Source organism: Nomia melanderi, chromosome 10 (assembly GCF_051020985.1).
Source record: "Nomia melanderi isolate GNS246 chromosome 10, iyNomMela1, whole genome shotgun sequence".
Lineage (NCBI taxonomy): Eukaryota > Metazoa > Arthropoda > Insecta > Hymenoptera > Halictidae > Nomia > Nomia melanderi.
The window spans coordinates 9,248,068-9,267,253 of NC_135008.1; the positions used below are offsets into that span (position 1 = coordinate 9,248,068).

General features: G+C 41.9%; 1 protein-coding gene across 6 annotated transcripts in view; it reads right to left on the reverse strand.

Annotated features, from left to right (window-relative positions):
• Positions 1-19,186, reverse strand: part of Fhos (Formin homology 2 domain containing) — a 231,842-nt gene that overhangs the window by 59,624 nt on the left and 153,032 nt on the right. For all 6 annotated transcript variants that reach the window (XM_031983115.2, XM_076371721.1, XM_076371720.1 and 3 more), the window contains 2 exons: positions 7,876-7,943; positions 4,290-4,395 (listed from right to left, as the gene is read on the reverse strand). In XM_031983115.2, the coding sequence (XP_031838975.1) occupies positions 4,290-4,395; positions 7,876-7,943 (174 nt within the window). The remainder of the gene's footprint in view (positions 1-4,289; positions 4,396-7,875; positions 7,944-19,186) is intronic.

Consider the following 19,186-nt stretch of genomic DNA (forward strand, 5'->3'; position numbering starts at 1 on the left):
ATTTTGTGTGTCGTCCCGCCGGTCTTCCTGGTTATATCCGCCTGTCCTTGGACAAGGATAGGAAGCAAGCCACACTGACACCAAAAAGGCGGGAGGAAAAACGCGCGTAAAAAAGGGCGCGAAAATTCCGGTAAAAGTGCCCGCGTGGCTGGCCAGAAAAACCCTGACTCGTGCGAATCTGACTGCCAGATACGTGAACTGACCGTAACCAGACTCGCACAGGCCTTGACGGGACGCAAGAAAGCGTACTCAGGTATGAACGAAATAAACTGCCTCGCTACAACTCGATTTACGCACACAACACATTGTTTCGGGAACTATCTCGGACCCTGTGTAGCCTGGATCCCTTACAGTAGATCCTCAGTCGCATAATATTCTTTTAAAAGAGTTATTCTCATTTTCAGACTATCGAAAAGATCAAAACCGAACACGTTGAATGTTGCAAGAATTCTTTCTAGAAATTGAAAAATTATCATACGCGGTTTTAATTGTTACAAAATTAAGAGAACAATTATGGGATATCTTGACTGTTAAGTTCATTCATTAGTAACCAATTTCTGCTCATTCTACGAGATTAATATCAGCGATGGAACTTCGGCAAAATCGTATCTTAGACCGAATTCCCATCGTCACTAAAATCAAAGAATCGATTAAATAATGAACTCTAGATGTCCAATGATTCTCCGAGTTCCAGGTCGCAAAGCAGACACCCCATCGCACGGGGGTGTCTGCTTTTGCTTCAGGCAAAAGTTGTAAGGTATAGAGGTAAACATATGGTGGTTATATTTTTTTTACGTGATGCAGATATCAAGAAGTTTTTTCAATGACAATGGATATTTCGCGTTTCAATTCAAAGGTCGTATAAACAGAGAAACAGAATTTATTCCCAGAAAATTTGCATTTTTTAAATGAAAATCTGTATAGCAGGGAGTACTTAGCAACACATTGGTAACCTTAACACTAGAACTATCGATCAGTAAAATTGAATTTTCGAAATTTTTCTATAGAAACTGCGTCAGTGGCACTATTGAAATTTCTATTAATTTACAATTCAGTTTGCCTATCGCTAAATCAATTTCCATAGTAATTTCTCCGCGAATTATCTGTGATGTCTGTATTAATTGTAAAAAGAAGGAATCAGGAATGGGTCATTTCGATCTCTCTGGTAGTTCTAGTGTTAAATTTTCGTAATGTGAATAGTAAAATTTAGGAATTTCGTCCACAGGCGGCCGCACTGTGCGTCGTCGCTCAAAGAAGCGCAAATCCGAGCAACCCGTACGCTTTCGCAGTTGTTCCGCGTCGCGTCGTGTTGGTTCGGAACTTCGGGTCTCTCGAGCCGCTGGGAGGAACTGGTTTAGTATACCGTGCACTCGAAGCTTCGGAAAATCGAAGACGAGAGAACGACCGACCAACGAACCGCCTCTGTTCGTTATCGGAGCCGGAAAGAGGAACAGGGTCGAGCCACAAGTGGGCTGCGGCGCGAAATCAGGCCGCGGCTGGCGCGGAATTGGTCTTCTCGCGCGCGGCTCGGCCCAGGGAGGTTTACGAAGCACTCGACCAGGCTGGTGTCGGGCCAGAGCCGGCCCACTCGAACCGCGCGATCAAAGGGTGCATTCATAATCTGTAGCGCGCCGCGGTTTCGCGAGCTGCTTCGCCGATGCCCGCGCGCCCCTGCCGCTCACGCTTTCGTAAACACACGACCGAGCAGTTAACCCCTTGTCACACGATTATCTTTGTGACCATGGCTGTCGGATTTATTTTATTATTTAACCTTTGCAATCGAAAGCTTTTCCTTGGGAATATTCAACATTCTCCGGTGAGACATAGACGATATTCAGTGAAGCTAACTAATGAGAAGACATAAATTATTGTTTTACTTGAATATTTCATATCAATTTATTATACAATGTTTAATGGTATATGTAAGATATTGTAATTTTTGTGTATCACATCAAGTGGTAACTGAGAGTTACCTTTTGAGTGTAAAGGTTTAATCCTTTGCACTTCGAGATTCTTTTCCATGCAAACATACAATTTGTATTGTTTAATGTATAGAGCTTTCGGAAATTGAGGAACAGTAAGCAAATACCTATTATTTCTGTCCATTTTTAGTTATTCACGTATATTTCACGTATTTTTACCAGAAAAATATCTTCGTATACTGAACATTACGTTTATTTATTTAGACAATGTTTTGTCGCTTAGTATTACTGGTTTTATTTTGATCCACACGCGACGGATAATATTCATTTTTAATAAACCGAGTTGGATATTTTCACCGTTAGTAAGAGGCTAGAACGGCGAATCTTCATGGATTCTTGGATGAGGAACGCGTCGATGAAAGACTCGAGAATCCGCGCACTGCGGAAAATTGCGAGCCCCTGGCTAAGATCGGAGAGAGCCGAGGTTCGGCGGAGCCGTTGATGCGCCGCTCGTTACGCGTTGTTACCCACGTTACGACCGTATTATCTTATCGGTGTTTACGAGACCGTCGGAGACGTGCAACGCCCTCGCGGCGAGGAATCACTGGCTCGGACGGCTTGTTCTTGTAAATTGTGTAATCTTTATAAGCCAGGTTTATGCTCACATTAACAACCCCTTGATTCGACGACGATGATGGTTTCTTTTGTGATTTTGTTTGGCAGAATTATATTGAAGATTCCTTTGCCGAGCAACGTTCGGTAAGCGAGAAGGAACTGTAATTTTCCTGTAAGTTTATAGTTACTTCGAACAGCATTCGGTAAGTGAGAAGGAATTGTAATTTTCCTGTAAGTTTATAGTTACTTTGAACAGCATTCGGTAAGTGAGAAGGAATTGTAATTTTCCTGTAAGTTTATAGTTACCTTGAACATCGATTACACAAGAGCAGCGATTACAGAAAAGTGACACTGAATTTTAACTGCGAGAGAACCAACTATATTCGTGTTCGATGAACTGAATTGGAAATTTTTCTTGAGTATTTCATTTTTATTAACCCTTTGCGCTCGGAAGTTTTTCACCAGAAATATTCAACGCTTTCCGAAGAGATATAGACACTATTTGAAACGAAGTAATGAGAAAACATACGTAAATTAAGAAACAAAGTTGTTTTATGTAAATGTTTCACATATTGATGCATTATACGAAACTTAATATTATATATAACACTTTGTAATTTTGTTATATCGAATCAAATGCTGACTGAGAGTCACATCTCGAGTGCAAAGGATTAAATGGAACAAAATTGAATCGATTCTGGATTGATTTAATATCTTATATTTTTGATAATATTCATAATTCTAGAAAACAACAATCATCATTGCTGCTTCTTTTTATTCTTTTCAGCCTCCGTCAAGATTCTTCTTGACTAACCCCTTCGTTACCTGGAACCCTCCTTCATACCTTCTAATCACCTTTGACTCACTCTTACTGTTTGCCTTGTATCTTTGACCTTTTGTACGGGTACTGACCCTCATTGAACCCTCTTGCTACACATGAACCGTTCTTAACCAACCTCGACACACCTCCTCCCCTTTCTAGCGTTCTTAACACTTCTTCATGCGACCCCTCTTCTGTATCTGAACAGTGTTGACACTATTGACACCCCTTGCGTATACCCGTCTCACGTGACCCTCTTGACACCATTCCTTCAAACATCCTCAAGCTTCTAATCTCACGCATAGATAAAAATTCTAATACAAATTTAATACTGACATAATGTCACATATAAAAAGAAACAAACGTGATGCATTGGCGTGACGCGACACAAAAAAATTTAGGGAAAACGATCTTTGCTTAGTCAACTTTCAGCGTACAACACACAATAGTAAATCAATTTCTTTCACATATTATGAATCTGTCCTTGCAAAAGACCCAGCTCTAAATACAGGATTCCAAATCTATCTACTTTATACCGATATTTCAGTATCACCAAAACTATTTTCAAACCGATCGGTAATTCGATAAGCACGTATGGCATAATCGACCATTTAAAATCAATTCACCTTCCATCAAATCCCCGCTTACCGAGGGTCTCCTTTGAAATCTGGCAATCGGAGCCGCAGGGTCAGCAAGGTCACGGGATGAACGCTGCTTTCAAGTTAATTGAGCGTAATAAGTATCAACCGCCGAATACTGCTCGAGAGCATAACATTTTTCGCTCGTAAAGTTTTATGGTCGTCGTTCGAGGTGCTCCTCGGTGTCCGGGATCACGCGGGATTGCTCGAAACGTCGATCGGGGAGCTTCCACGCGTCGTTAGGACGTCGCGGAACAAGTTGTAATCAATCTGCAAAATTGTCAGGCTACTCACCCCGTAGTATGTAATTTTGGTAATTTTGGTCGGCCTCGCTGCCAACCTTGATGAGGCAGGCGAGCCCGTCATTTTGCACAAACTCGTGCACCAGGTCCTTGTCCTCCTGCAACATCAAAGTTTATGGTAAACAGCGCGCGGCCAGATAGACGTGGCGGCGTCTCGTGCCTAATTTATTCCGGGAGGCCGGATCGGTTTACTAATCGACAGATTGTACCGTTTCCCGAATTCATGACAACGTCCGCGATTTGAAATGCTAAAACACTTCACGGCTCCGTCGGTGCACGCGATCGATGGAAATTATGCCGATCGCCGAGCTGAACACCGACGAATCGGGATCTTTTAACATTAGTGCGTTAGCTGCTACTAGAATTTGTAAAGTTCTGTATATTAGGTTGGCCAAGAGGTCTTGCTTTTCTCTTTAATGCGACATTGATATTGCAATGTACGAATGAATATTATAATATTGAACTAACACATGCATAGTTCAATAAAGAAGAATTTCACCACGATAAAGTAATTTTTCCTCAATTTTCACTTATACAAACTTTTTGGCTAACGTACTAATATTACCTGTTCTTTGAAACTATTATTACAAAGGATTTCGTTGAATAAAAAATGTCAGGTCAACGAATAACGTAATTTAAATTCTATCTCTCACATCTCTGTGAATTATTTTATGAAATATAATTCCGAAGAAAGATTCACGTCCAATCCGCATAACAAAGAACAGTAAAATCCCGACAAACATTAGAAAATCACGAATTCAGAGTGACACTAATTATGTGTATTCTAAATTTTCGATAAAGCCAAAATCCTCAACAGATTCTCCGTCTCGTTATAATACAAAGCTACATTTAAATGGTATCCGACAGAAATATGAATGCCGAAACATATCCACGGTGCCTAGTTCCAAAAGAGTAACCAAACTCTCGTGTCTCGAAAAGGTCTCGTTTCCCTAACAATCCAATTATTTCTGATCTCTCTCGTTTCGGGCTCTCACGGATCCCCGACGCCGAAAAAAAAAGAAAGAAAGAAAACAAGCACCAGGAACGTTTCGAATGGAACGTGTCCCAACGAGGCGCGTTTAGCGGAAACAAGGGAAAAGCCGATTAAGGCAGCGAGATGATCGGTTCTCGACGTTCCGATGGAAACGGAACGGAGATAGGAAGAACGGGGCCGCCTGATATCCGATCCCGGAGGAGATTTATCTCGACGTCTCCGCCTAAGCCAGGCCGGGGGCCGGACGAGGTAAATGGAATTAGTTAGGCCGGCGCGGGCGCGAAGTCGCGGACATAATGGAAAATCTACCAAGTTTGATTAAACCGGCTCGCTCCCAGGCGCACCGCGGCTGGCGTCTACGCGCTCCCCGTTAAAACCGGAAACGTTGCGCGATATTGCCTGGACTGACTGGACTGCGGCCCGCGAGACCGGAGGTTTATCTAAATCTTGAAATCTGATTTCATTCTCATCGATTGGATAAATAACATTTCGTGTATTGGTAGTTGTGTATAGCGTAAAACGTGAATGAACTCTTGCAAAAAAGATTTTAAGAGTTAATGTTGGAAAATTGAAAAATTGGAGAAGGTAAGAATTAAAAAATTGAAGAATTGAAGAACTGAAGAATTGAAAACTTGAAAGATTTAAACACTGAAACATTGAAAGATTGGAAAACTGAAAAATTGAATCATTGGAAAATTTAAAAATTAATTTTCTTAGTAATGGAAAAACCTTGAACTTTCAGGCAAGGAAATTGTTTCGACTTCATAAGATTTAAAAGTATTAATGTTTGGTGTTTGTTAAGCTTGGAATTACTGTATAGAAAAAAACATTGCGACAGACACGATCATCGATTGACTATTAATAGGCGTCAGGTAGGCGAAGTGTTAAGCAATAATGCCGAGGAATCGAAGATTGCATCGGAGATGCCTCGATGATAAATCCCGAACGACCCACGGGAAGAAACTTCGTTCAGGGAAAGACCAAGGCGTTGCCGTTCTCGAAAGAGAACGAGGGACCTGGTTTGTAATTAATTTCGCAGCAAGTTAGCTTGATAATTGAAACGATAAAGGCTTGTTCGGGAGAACGAATTTCAGGACTGTTTTCATTGGACCTTCAGATCAGAGGAATATGCAAATCGCATACATTACATTTATTACTCGAGCATTGCACGTGGACAAATCTTCTGCTAAAGCGAAAACAAAAATTTCAAAATAAAAGCATCAAAATCGTGAAAAGTAAAATAAAGAAAAAACAGTAAATAGAAATAATATAATAAAGAATTCTTTAATGGAAAAATGTTCCTGTAGAAGCCAATGCAGAGAATAATTAGAAGAGGAATGTAAATCGAAGCTTTATCGAGCGTTAAAGTTTAATTAGAACTATCAGGCCTCGCGCTAATTGATAGTTCGAACGGACACAATTCTAACGAACGTAGTATTTATTTGAAATTCCTAACCGACGAAACAATTACGACAGATTAAACTCACAGTAGATTATCGAGAATCGCGAACCGGACCCATTCATCACAATTCTAATATAATTCTGTAATAAACTCATCCATCACTTACAAGAGGCGATAGTTTCCGGTCTAATGGGATTTCTTTCGCTGAGGAGTTTTCAACTTCGAACACCACGGGGAAGGAATCCTTCTCGGTCGGCTAATTGTGAGATTTAATTGTAGGAGAGAAAAAGAGTTAAGGAAGTCGGGGTTCGAATAAACACGCTCCTCCAGAGTTTACTCTTCCTTCCGGAAGTAACGGAAGGAAAGTTGAAATGGATTACATCCGTGAATCGAATTCATTCTGCTTTCGGTTGCAAACTTGACACCGATCGATTAAAGGGTATCGGAACTAGTCACGTAAAGTTCCATTTCTTCTCGCAAGAATTTCGTCTCACGCTAGTAAGAAACTGTCAAACAGTGAATCACAACGGCGATCCAGGTAAACTTACGCTAAAATCCTATACCCTAAGACAACAATAGGAAAAGGAAATCCTACGGCACTGACGCTTATAATTTTCCACGAAAACCCTCCAATCAATCTCCCCAATATTTCCCTTGCAACCGACGAAAAACAAAATCCTTCGATAAGCTTGAATTCTCGCGCAAAGACGCACACACGGATTACAGGAGTATCGCGTCTGTATGTACACGGGCCACGGGTATTCTCAGCTGTTGGGCACAATGCCGGCGAAAATTATTGGAATGCGACGTGCATGCTTCGCGCCGACGAATAACGAATTTGCGAGACAAAGGGCTGCGGTTATCGGTGTACGGCGGGATAGAAAGGGACGAGGCGAGGAAAAGAGGGAGCCGGCGACCGAGGTAAGAGGAGGACGGCGAAAATGCACTCGCTCGAACCGCCATGCAAATATTTACTCGTCGAGCGAGTAGCTTCGCGTAAAAATAGCCCCTGTATGCTTCCCCCCCGCCCCTGTCTAATATATTTCCCTCTTCTTGCCTCCTTTGCTCTATCCTCCCCCACCCGGCCGTCTTTTCTCTCCATCGTTCCCTTCCTGTTCGCGTCTCGCTCGGTTCACCGTTCCTCTGTCCTCGTCCGGCGCGGCGCGATGATTGTAAACTCACCTGAAAGATCTGCTTGAGGGAGAAGAGAGCCCGTCGCAGCTCGCGGCCCTCGCTGTTCAGCAATTTTTCTGCAACAGACAAGCAACACACGACCATTTATTATAATAATACCGAACGTATACCCGCGAACCATTGTTCGGCCGACGAGCAGCTGGACAACCACCCTGCCGTGGGTTTTCCATTTTTATCGGGGATTTTTTCAAATTTTTTCGTGATTTAATGAAACGATTTGTGGCGGTTTTTGCGCGTCCGTTGCGTCGATCGTTGCGTTGAGAATGGGCGTGGAGGAATTTAGAGGATGGCTGGGGGGAAAGGTTACGAGAGAAAGATTCTGGATTATCTAAGGAAATCTTACGAATGTTCAAAATGATGGAGACAAATGCAGTTTTGCTAAATTTTCAGGAGAATAGAGCGAAATTTTATCCTGACCTTTATTTGAGATTTGATATTGCACAAGCAATCGCAAACAAATCTTTAAGTAAATAGGCTGTACATTCTTCCGTAGCTACCTTTCGCAACATTCACAAAGGAATTGTCTCAAGGTCTTCTATGCTAACGGTGCCTAGCGTTCAAAACTGTTGCGGCGAACACGCCGCAAGCCACCCGGAAGTTCGCTCGGCGTAGGAAGATCAAGAACACGTTGCCGAGACACACCGGCAGCGCTTTTGTTTCCGACGTCAGAGGCTGTCGACGCGGACTCGTTAATTATCAACTTTCCTTTACCCCCGATCAGGTAGTTAGAGAACACGGATGCTAACTGCAGGACGTATTTATTTGATGAAACTGACAAAATCAATCCTTCAGAGACGTCGTCCGATTCCCGATTTTCTTCAATTTCACGAAACCTCTCTTTCTCTCTTGTAAATATTATCATAATACATTGAAAATTAAAACTTCTCGATATTCTTCATATCTAACTTTGACCGTAAAACTACCGAACAGTCAAGTCAACTTTTCATAATTTGTCTGTGGAAACTCTAAGAGTTTCAACAATTCTAAATATTCTATTATAATTACAAATCTAAATATTACTAAAACAATTTCTTCAGAAATTTCTCAGAAAAGCGTCCATTATCTTTTAAACAATTGTAAAAGAAGAATTCAGGAGTTGATTATTTTTTCCCTATTCAGTAGTTCTAGTTTAGAACCCGTATAGAAGAAAATCTGCATAGAACTTCGAAAAAGTCTTTGCAATTCTTCCAAAGTTCAAACAATCACTCAGAAACTCTCTACAGCTTCCATAAAAAGAGAAATCAAGAAAAAAAGGACATTCTTCGTCGGGAATATTTCATCCTGCGGTGAAAACTCCGAAGCTATTAATTCCGAATCGATCCAGCTGAAATGACTCGGAATATCGTACGAAAAATCCGTGGCTGACGATTCCATATCGGGAATAATAACTCTTGGTGCCATTTTTTGTCGTCCTATCGCAGGGTGTGGAGTGAGTTAAGATCATTCGCTAGCCCTAATTAGAGGAAAACCGGCAATTAAGTCTGCGATTAATTCTACACGGTGAATTTTCGTTTGCACGCCGTTCCGTTCCTATTATCCGTCGGTTTCCACTATTCCTTTCATGTCCACCTACACACGGACACACACGCAATCATCATCGATCTTCCTCTATCTCTACACCTCGCCCCTTTTCCCTCTCTGCACAGTCGTTCTATCATTCTTTTTCAATCGCGGCCCGACTGTATTACTAATAATTGAATTTCGTTTCACCAGCGGCGCACTAAATTCAATTTCCCGTGGCTTGGCGGTCGCGTCGAGATTTTCCAGGCTGCTGGGAACTCGCGGGGAAGAGACAAAAATGGAGGCGAGATCGTGGCAAACTGCGCAGAGCGTGAGCGAGAGAGGGTCGAGGAGAAAGAGAGAGAGTGGTTACGCTACTCGACGCTTTCGCGGACGAAAAATCGGAAAACGCATTATCGGAGGAGGGGGTTAGGGTGGAGGTGGTTGGCAGCCGAAGAAATACAGGCGGGGACCGGCTCGTCGGATAAAGAAACGAAAACCGGAAACCGTCGGAGTCGATTTTACCCGACGCACCGGCGGCGATACATTGATTGCGCCGCGTTTGAATACGCGCTTAATCGAGCGTCGCGCGCCTCCCCGCGTTGATAATTGCTTCCCGCGAACATCAATGGGAATGATTTCACTTCTGGCGCGTGCACGCACGCCTCACGTTTCTGTAACCGTGAACCGACGCAAGCGGTCGCATTTCTTGGAGATATTCGGCTGCGTTCTCGCCTGTCGGAATATAATTTGATAATTGGCGAGGCTGCGATAAATGATTTGGATAACGAATGGAAAAAATCGGAACTTTGTTGGGAAGGATTTATCGTAGAGTTTGATAAATTAATAAATAAGTGCATTAGAAGACAGTTGAATTTTTCAGGCGTTAAGAGGTTCGTATATGTTGCAATTTTAATTGATGTTAAGCATAATATGTTGAAATTAATTAAAATATACTGCTACAGCCGAAGGAAAGGTAGTGAATAGTGAATCGAATTGATTTGATAAGGGACGAAAGAATGTAAGTGAATACACGGCGAATCGTATACGTAGCGATCGCATTAATTAGCGAGTACACGAGTAAATGATGAGCAGGCATTCGAATCGAGAGAATAGCGACAAGAAAGCGTTCAAGCTGCATAATTCGGTGTTCAATTAACAGAGGGAAAGGACTCTGTACTTAACATAGCAAAAAGGAACAACAGAATAAAGCAGACCACGAGCGTGTCGCGGCCCTCGTATTTTTCCGAAACCTCGAGGCGACCGATCAATTGAGCTTAATTTCCATACTCGTGACTCGACGTAATTCGCGAATTCACAAGGACGGGTCCGTCTGGTTCAAGGACTCCTGCCCGGGGAATTTATCGTTGCCGGCCACCGAAGGCCGCGCGCCGCCATAGATTACGGCGAGCCGCTGCTAACGTGCTAAAAAATAACGGAACGGCCGGGATCTATCGAGGAAGAGGGAAAAAACGTTCAAGCATTGAAGCGTTAATATTTCGAGCCTCGCCGATAAATGCCTGACATTTGCATATTCAGCGAGAGGTTATTCATCCTTCCACGGATTTCCTCGGAAACTCTCTCGGAAACACGGTAGCAACGACGCGATACATTAAACAGGTGTCTATAAAGTTATTTTATGAACACTCGGCCACTACACGGAGTAATAAACTTATGAAGTAATAAACTATCGATTTCAGTTACCGCCGATCGTGGCTATAATTAACTTAATATAACAGCTGCTATCGGCGACAAGTAGACCGAGGATTTTTATGTACTCGCACTGTTTGGATTCGCGTCGACACGTTACAATTATTGTCGAAGAAACTGAACACCAGTTTCGATCTTTGTGAGCCATAAATTCCTTCTGTTTACGGTACAGTAACCATTTACAGTAAGATCTTATCATCGAACAAAGTTCTTCTGTTAATAATCTGCAAATGAATAATTTAATCACTCAACTAATGAGAGACTGACACGTGGGTTTTTTTTCTTTTAGTATTTATGACTTCAATGCATAATTCAGCGTTTTATGAAAAGATATGTTAAAAGTTTAAGAGAATCTCGCCTGTAAAGAATTAATAGAAGACAGTCGGACCGTAAACGGTTAAAATGCAAGAAATGCCTAAAAACTCGCAGTGTAATCCAATCACCGACACTTGAAAACTCAATTTTCCCTAGAGAATCGCTTCTTCGAAAGGAAAATCGTCCTAATTGAAAAGGACTATCGTCTGGTTCATACGACACGGTCCGACGAACTACAGCGCACGGCCACGCCCTCGTTGCTGGTTGGGTCACGGTCCGTGAGTCCAATTCGCAGGCCGGTTCGCATGGAAGGGGGCCCGCGCGCGACCGCATAATCGGCTGGTATCACGCGATCTTTAAATGCATTATGCATGCTGCTCGCTGGAAGAGAGGGAGGGTTCGAGACGAAACGGAGAGACGAACGTATGCGAGTACAGGTAATTAGGAATCGCTGTAGGGGCCTTACGCGGCAGACGAAACGGGATGGGAGCCGTGAACGAAGAGGAGACAACGAAGACGAAGAAAGAAGACAGACACGGAAGCTGAGGGATCGGAGCGAGAGAGGGACGGCGAACGAGAGACGGAGAGGGGAAGGACCCATCTTCTAAGAATAGCGGTCCCAAGGCCCTCGGGCCCTTGGCCCCACCGTAATCAGTGACCATATAAGCAGAAGCCTCTCTCTTTTCTCTTTCTCACTCTTTCTCTCTCTCTATCTCTCTTCCTGTCTCCTTTCCCCCCTCTCACTCTATCCTCATCTATTTCTCCTTCTTTTTTCTCCCTCTATCTCTATCCCTATCTGTCTTCATCCCTTTCCTATCTCTCTCTTTATCACTTTTTCCCTCTTTGTCTTTTTTTTGTCTCTCTATCCTTCTTTCTGTCCCTTTTCCTCTCTTTATCTCTTTCGCTCTTTCTGTCTCTCTCTATCCCTCTCTCCCTTGGTTCTTTCTTCCTCGCTCGCAACGTTAAGCAAGCTCACCGGCTCGTAACACCGCTGCTCGCGGCCCCGTGGTCCTGGCTCCACTCTTTCATTGATGCCCCGCGATGGACAGGCCATTGGGCACGATGTTGCAACACCGAACAGAGGGGAACAGGATGTACAGGATGTTTTCAGAATCATGGCACAACTAGGAAGGGAACAGTTCTACGTGGAAACCGAATGAAACACGTAGAAAATCATTTCCCTATATGAGTAACCGTGGAAAGAGGAACAACGGCATACTATATTTTGTTCGAAGCAGCGATACAATTTTAATAATTATTAGAGTTTATCGTGGTTTGCGAAGATCGAACGAAGACCACCGTCGAATTTTTTAGAATCAAGTCGATATTTTTTCTACGGGATTAAGGAACCGACTCCGACGGTGAAGCAGGCAGAAATTCCTACTCGTTCGTAACGCTTAATGAGGAAAATCGAATTTTAATTGGACGGTCTGTCACGACAGCGCAGCGCGGTATCAGAGGTACGAAAACGTTCCTTGATAAACGCACCGGCTGGCGGTTTCTAACCCTTTCGCTCCCACATGCTTGTGGTCAAAAGTGATCTCTGTGAACGAACTGTATTGCTCATGAACCGATAGACATACGAAACACGTTGTTGATAAATATTTCCAAATACATAATAATAATGATAATAATAACAGTAACAATAATGACAGTGGGTAATAATAATAATATGTAATAATAATAATACATAATATATAGTACACAATAATAATAACCGAATACATTTCTCACGCAAGCAACAATTATTTGAGCACATATATAAGGTGTTAATTTTAACTCGAGCACCTAAGTTATTTCCACTATTATTGAAGGTATCAAAAAGTGACTGAATAGGATACATTGCGTTTTAAGACGTGCATCTGACGGCGATAAGAACATATCCTGTAAGGGTAGTTTTAACGGTTTTTTTGCATATTATTGTAAAATGTGTTGCACCAGAGGTGAAATTAACACCCTGCATACACGTTCTTCGGTAAAGAAGGATTTAGTCGCGACGTTCCGTAAATGGCGCACGAAAAAAAAATCGCATGCGAACGCGCTCGCCACGGCGTCGGAGGCTCGTCACGGCTCGCGTGGCCCGCGAGCATACTCACATAAACGACTGGTTACCGGCAGCGTGATTACGGCGGCGCGACTTTTTAATTAATCGAATACATTCATGAAGCCCGCTTACGCGTCCAGGGAGCAACTAAGAACGCACGTAACAGCTCTACAGGTTATTGCCAAACGATTATCACTGGCGTGATTAGTACCTAGCGCGACGTTATCTCGCTCCTCGATTGAAGATATTCCTTCTCGCGAAGAATCGCGGTGAACTTTGTTCATAATTTCCAGTCATTCCCCTTTTCTTTCCCATAAGGATTTATTCGTTTTGAAATTCCATCTTCTGAATTGTTTCAAATTTTTAGACTAAAATATTGAAATTATTCTTTACGTAATGATCTCTTTCTACATCTGGGTTTGTAGAGTTAATCACTTTGTTAAGGGAATGGCAGTAATTTTGCAAATGATATTGATTTAAATAATATTTTAAATGCTTTTCTATCCAAATCCGTTATTAAATTGATAATATATAATTTACTCTAAAATAAATATACAATTTACTGCGATGAATATGAACGATTCATGAGACTCTTTATAATAGTTGTATAGGTTTAAGTGCATGGAGAAGTAAGAGCTCAAGTTGTGCATCGTCGCGTGGATGAAAGTAAAGGCGAGCACGCCGCGAAAAATTTCTGCGGGAACGCGAGCCAAGGAAATTCTGTCTGCTCATTGAGTAACGGGATATCGTTGGGAGCAGAGACGAGGTAAATGGGTTAGAGAGATTCGTCTCGGATGAAGTGAATGAAGTCGAGACAATTGGACGATTGCTAAATGGTATCAGGATAATGCAGAAAAAGAGGAAAGGATACATAGAGCGGAAAATGACATTGCTCTTGATACAATAGCACTGAAGAATAGAATGTTCTTCGATCATTGTAACGGGTTAAAGAGACACGAAACAGTCCGAATAGCTTTAACGCATTAAAAAAATCCAAAGCTGCGCGAAATAAAGGAAAATTGCATGGATCATAGCATTTTCTGCTACACGATAAAACAATGTCACTATATTCGAATAGTTAAAACTATTAAATAGCGTAGAAATATTTTCAATATTAACCAATTAAAATAGTTTACCTGATATTATTTTAGTGCAACATTCGAAAGATTCAATGAATACGAGAATTTTATACACGATTAAAATTAATGTATTACAATGTTTTTATTACTGCAGAAATGAGTTAATATTTATTGAAGAAAATCGTTATTATTCGAACACCCTGTATACATGGTAACTACCGTTCATCCAAAAAAAAAGAAAAGAAAAAAAACAGAATATAAGGGAAACGCGCAAGATGGAATCTATTTCAAGGCCGAGCGAACTCGTCCGGAGTTGCCGAGGGTGTGCGAAATCCGATTCCGCGTGTCGCGTGATGCGTGTGAACCAGTCCGTCTCGTTCTGGAAGCGTTGCACGCGAATTGTCTGTTCGTCCGTTTGCGAAACGTTCGTCCACTAGAAAACCGAAAAACACGTGACACGAAACACACTGAGATTTTGTCCGGCATCGTCTCCAAATGAATTAATCGGTTTCGGATTAACTTCATACTAAACAAGCACTGAAATTCGTTGAAAATTCGTTTTTTTGGCCCGACAGAAAGCTTGAACAGTATTTGTACCGAAAGTGTCGAATAACAGCTTTCCAAAATTGAATTTAAAATTATTTCCTAAGTTTAATCATTTTTCCTGCTAATTAACTTCATAATCACTACAGGAAAAGTCGAAAAGTCAGTTGAGGAAAAATGATTTAATACAGAAAATAATTTTAATTTCAAATTTGAAAAGGTGTTTTTAAATATTTTTGCTGAAGATAGTTTTAAATAACTTTTATGTAGTTCCCATAGATTTCAGTGAAATTACAAATGATTACATTTAATACAATTTTAATACGAGTGTATTGGAAGATATAGATGATAATGGAATATTCTATTTGAAAACAGAAGTGAGCAAGAATCTTCGATAAACCTGTGATAAAGTTTTCTTCGAGATAAATTTTCGCGCAGCAGATTTTTATTAGTTTAAAGTACAGAATGAATAAAGCATATCGCGGAAGTGTAGTGAAATCCACTCAAAGCGAAAGCACATCCGATCTCTAGATCGCCAGCGATCTTTAACAGCGTAAAACGAGAAGAAACCTCACGAACATTAACAAAGGAATCGCCAGAAGCGGTTGAAAATTCAATAAAAAGTCTGCGCGTTGTTCCAGCGCTAATAAAATTCCGTAGGAACTTCAAAAAACTCTGAACCACACGCCCGATAACAGAAGCAAGCACGGAGAAAGATTCTCGGCGCAGGGTAAATTCAAATACAAAAGAAACGGAAGACTAAACAACCAAAGCGGCGCACTTCGAAACTTCCCAAGTAAACTTGAGTTCGCAACTCTGCAATTGAATCCAGAAAGTCCAAATATCTAAAAAAAAAGAGAAATCTTCCAAACAACAATTACAAAACTGCTAAATAAAACTCTTGCTTTTTACGATTCAGTCGCAAAAGAATTCATTCGATTATTCACAACGTTTATTATCAACCTCGCGTAGCAGTAAAACAACAATGGTAACTTTTCTAGTCATAATTCCATTTCCAATAAGTTACCATTTAATACCCAGAATTAGAACATCTTTTACAGTTATAACCGAATGTATATACGTTACCGAATATATTTCTCTCGTAATCCGACGATAATTCTGTTAGACGTTGAGCAAACAAGAGACAAGGAATTTTTTTAAATTTTTCTCGGCTCTGGTCGCTGTTAATTAATGAATTGCGGTGGGACGGGAAGAATGTTGTTCGTACGAATTATAGATGTGACCAGGAAGCGGCGGGTAACATTGAAAATAAACGAAACGAACGGCCGGAAAGGCCTTTCGCGAGGGTCGGAGGAACGGGGGAGAACCGTTAAAATATGTAAAACACCACGGTACACATTGGCGTCCCCTCGTCCCCCGCCTCGAAACGCCGGCGCCCTTCCCCCGTCCTTTTTGTCCTACATGTTTTTTTTGCCGCTTATTCCGGACCTTCGATCATCTCCACCACCTTCGCAGGGTTCAACGAACGGTTACGGCCTGCAGGTGAATTCTGCGAAGACCCGGGCCGAGCGGATTTTCGTGTCGTTCGCCGCTTCGCAGAGGTACACGGCCGTTTACCGTTCGAAAAAAACCACCCTGTCGAAAAGAAAGGTAAAAAACCATGTTTGAGGAAGCAGTAATGCAACTACCGTGTACCAGATAATTAAAGTTGCTGATTAATACAACGAATTTTTAGAAATACCTATTCAGCGTCGTTAACCTTATTAAAAACGTTAATGGATTTCGGGACAACGTCGGAGATGCTATGTACATATTTCAATCGTGTATTGAAACAATTCGTTATCCGTGACAAGAAAGGTTGGAAGTTTGAATGATGAAAGGCTACCGTCGACCGCGATGTTATTCTAGTTTCGTTCTAATGAAACCGTTCAACGAGGAAATGAAATTCCATTCGACTCGAATTTTTCCGGGCGATGGAAAAATTGAAAGTAAGGTTAACACGGGGAGTTCAGCGGTTTTTGCGACGGTGGTCCGCGGAGATTGGCAGTCAAAGGTGCGCGCGTGGTAATAATCGTAATTTTATTAACGACATTAAAGCGGCTAACGGTGATGCTGAAATTCGAAGAAATCCGGTGCTCCCGTCGCGAACGCGCGACGTTCCGGGAAACGGCTTAATCGTGTTTAATTACTCGTCACCTAGTTCGCTTTTCTCGGCGGACGCATATAATTAGAGGCCGGCCGGGAACCGATTCTAGACGTAATAACAAGTTGAACGAGCGCCGAGTTACTCTGTCGCACAGTTTACCATGCGAGTAATTACTATGATTCTTACGGTTTCCTTTAAGAAGGAACGGAGAAAACAGCCTACGTTTAGGAAAGAAACGCGGAGGCAGGGCATTAACATTCTCCGCGTGTCGGCGTATTTAACGGAGTAATTAACGTCAAATCGCTGTAAAATGATTTGGATACATTATGCGCCGCACGAACGGGTCCTACCTGAACTGTCCTGTCGTTTAATTGGTGGGCAAACACGAACGGATGACGAAAGTTTTCGATCGGGAACACGCGTTTCTCTCGTGTCGGCTGGCCCGTGTTCCGCAAGGAATAATGCGAGTGTACGGGCTCTTTTCAGAAACCCGAAGTTCTGCCAATAAACTTGTACTTACAGCGCATTTAATCATTCACGGACACACATACACACCGCTCCGCCGAAGAATATGGAATACGAGAATAGTACAGATAATCTTGAAGTTTCGTTCCATTTAGTTGGAGAATTGGCTAACACGTTTCACAGAAATCGAAATTTTCTCTTTCGAACGTCGCTATTGTTTAGTTTTCTATTCTCTATATATTACAACCCAGTCGGTGAATTTAAACTCTTCCAAGTTATTTTTCATTTTGCTTGGAGCGACGCCTGTCATTCGTGACTGAATGCTCAGGATGAAAGTTTAAAAGAAATCTTCCTCTTAATATGTTTCATATTTCATGCATATTTCATACATATGTCATACAAATTTCATAAAATTTAATACGACGAAATTTTACAAAGACAGAATACATGTGTTATTTTATCGAAGATTATTTTCAAATAAGCGCTACAGAACTAAGTAAACACAGATGGTTACGCAGACTTCAATTTCATTCCAAATGTCCATATATAAGTGAATTGCTACACGGTTCTTTAAAAACATAAATAACATCAAGCAATGCAATCATCGGTTTCGTTTGCAGAATATCTCGAAGATCGCATTATTTCTCAACAAAGGAGTCGGCGAAATACCTGAAAATATTCGAAAACCGGGATAGAGAGTTGAATAAGGGAACAGCGGGAGGATTAAGCGTTAAGATCTCCGTTTCCTTGAGGCGGGCGTAGTTCAAGGGTCCGTTCGAGGCCCGATCGGCCGAACGAACGGGGTCGGGTTTCGCGATGCACGCGCACGATGCAACGGCGTGCTCGAGATTGAACGCTCTCGAATACGGGAGGACAATCGCGATTACAGTTAGTTAGATCATTTACACTTGTGCAAGCGGGCGTATTACAAGCCGGTGGAAGCGACGCAGTCACGCTCTCGAGTGGAGCAACAACGGCTCGTGATCAAATTCACGCCGGAACTTTTTATCGGGCATCGGAGGCCTCGTACGGAACACGTTAGGAAATACATACGGAGCTCTTTCAGTTCGTTAAGAAATGAAAAAGAAACATACGCTAACGAGAAGAATCGTCCATTGTGCCTTCCGTTTCACGACGCAGGAATCCTCTTGACCGAATTTCGCTTTTTAATTGCGCCGCTCGATTGCGAGACTGTTTATGATCCTCCTATTAGATATATATTATTCACCGCTGCGAGATAACTTAATTAGAATCAGGATGAACGTTCCTCCGTCCGCTTACAAACTGCGATTCGTGTTTCTTGCGAGCGGGACGTTGGCGCGGAATTAATGGTGAAACGGTTGCCATGTTATGATATTTGTGGGTTAATCGTGTCCTAAACGTCAATGTCGTATTATTTTCTATTATTCACGACGGCAGAGGAATGAACATTAAATGAAACGTAACTCGAAGTTGGAAGGAAACTGTCAACCGAATTTGTGGATCGTTTAGTTCCTAATGAAATCTTTTGTACAGCTTTCGAATTGTGATAGTACA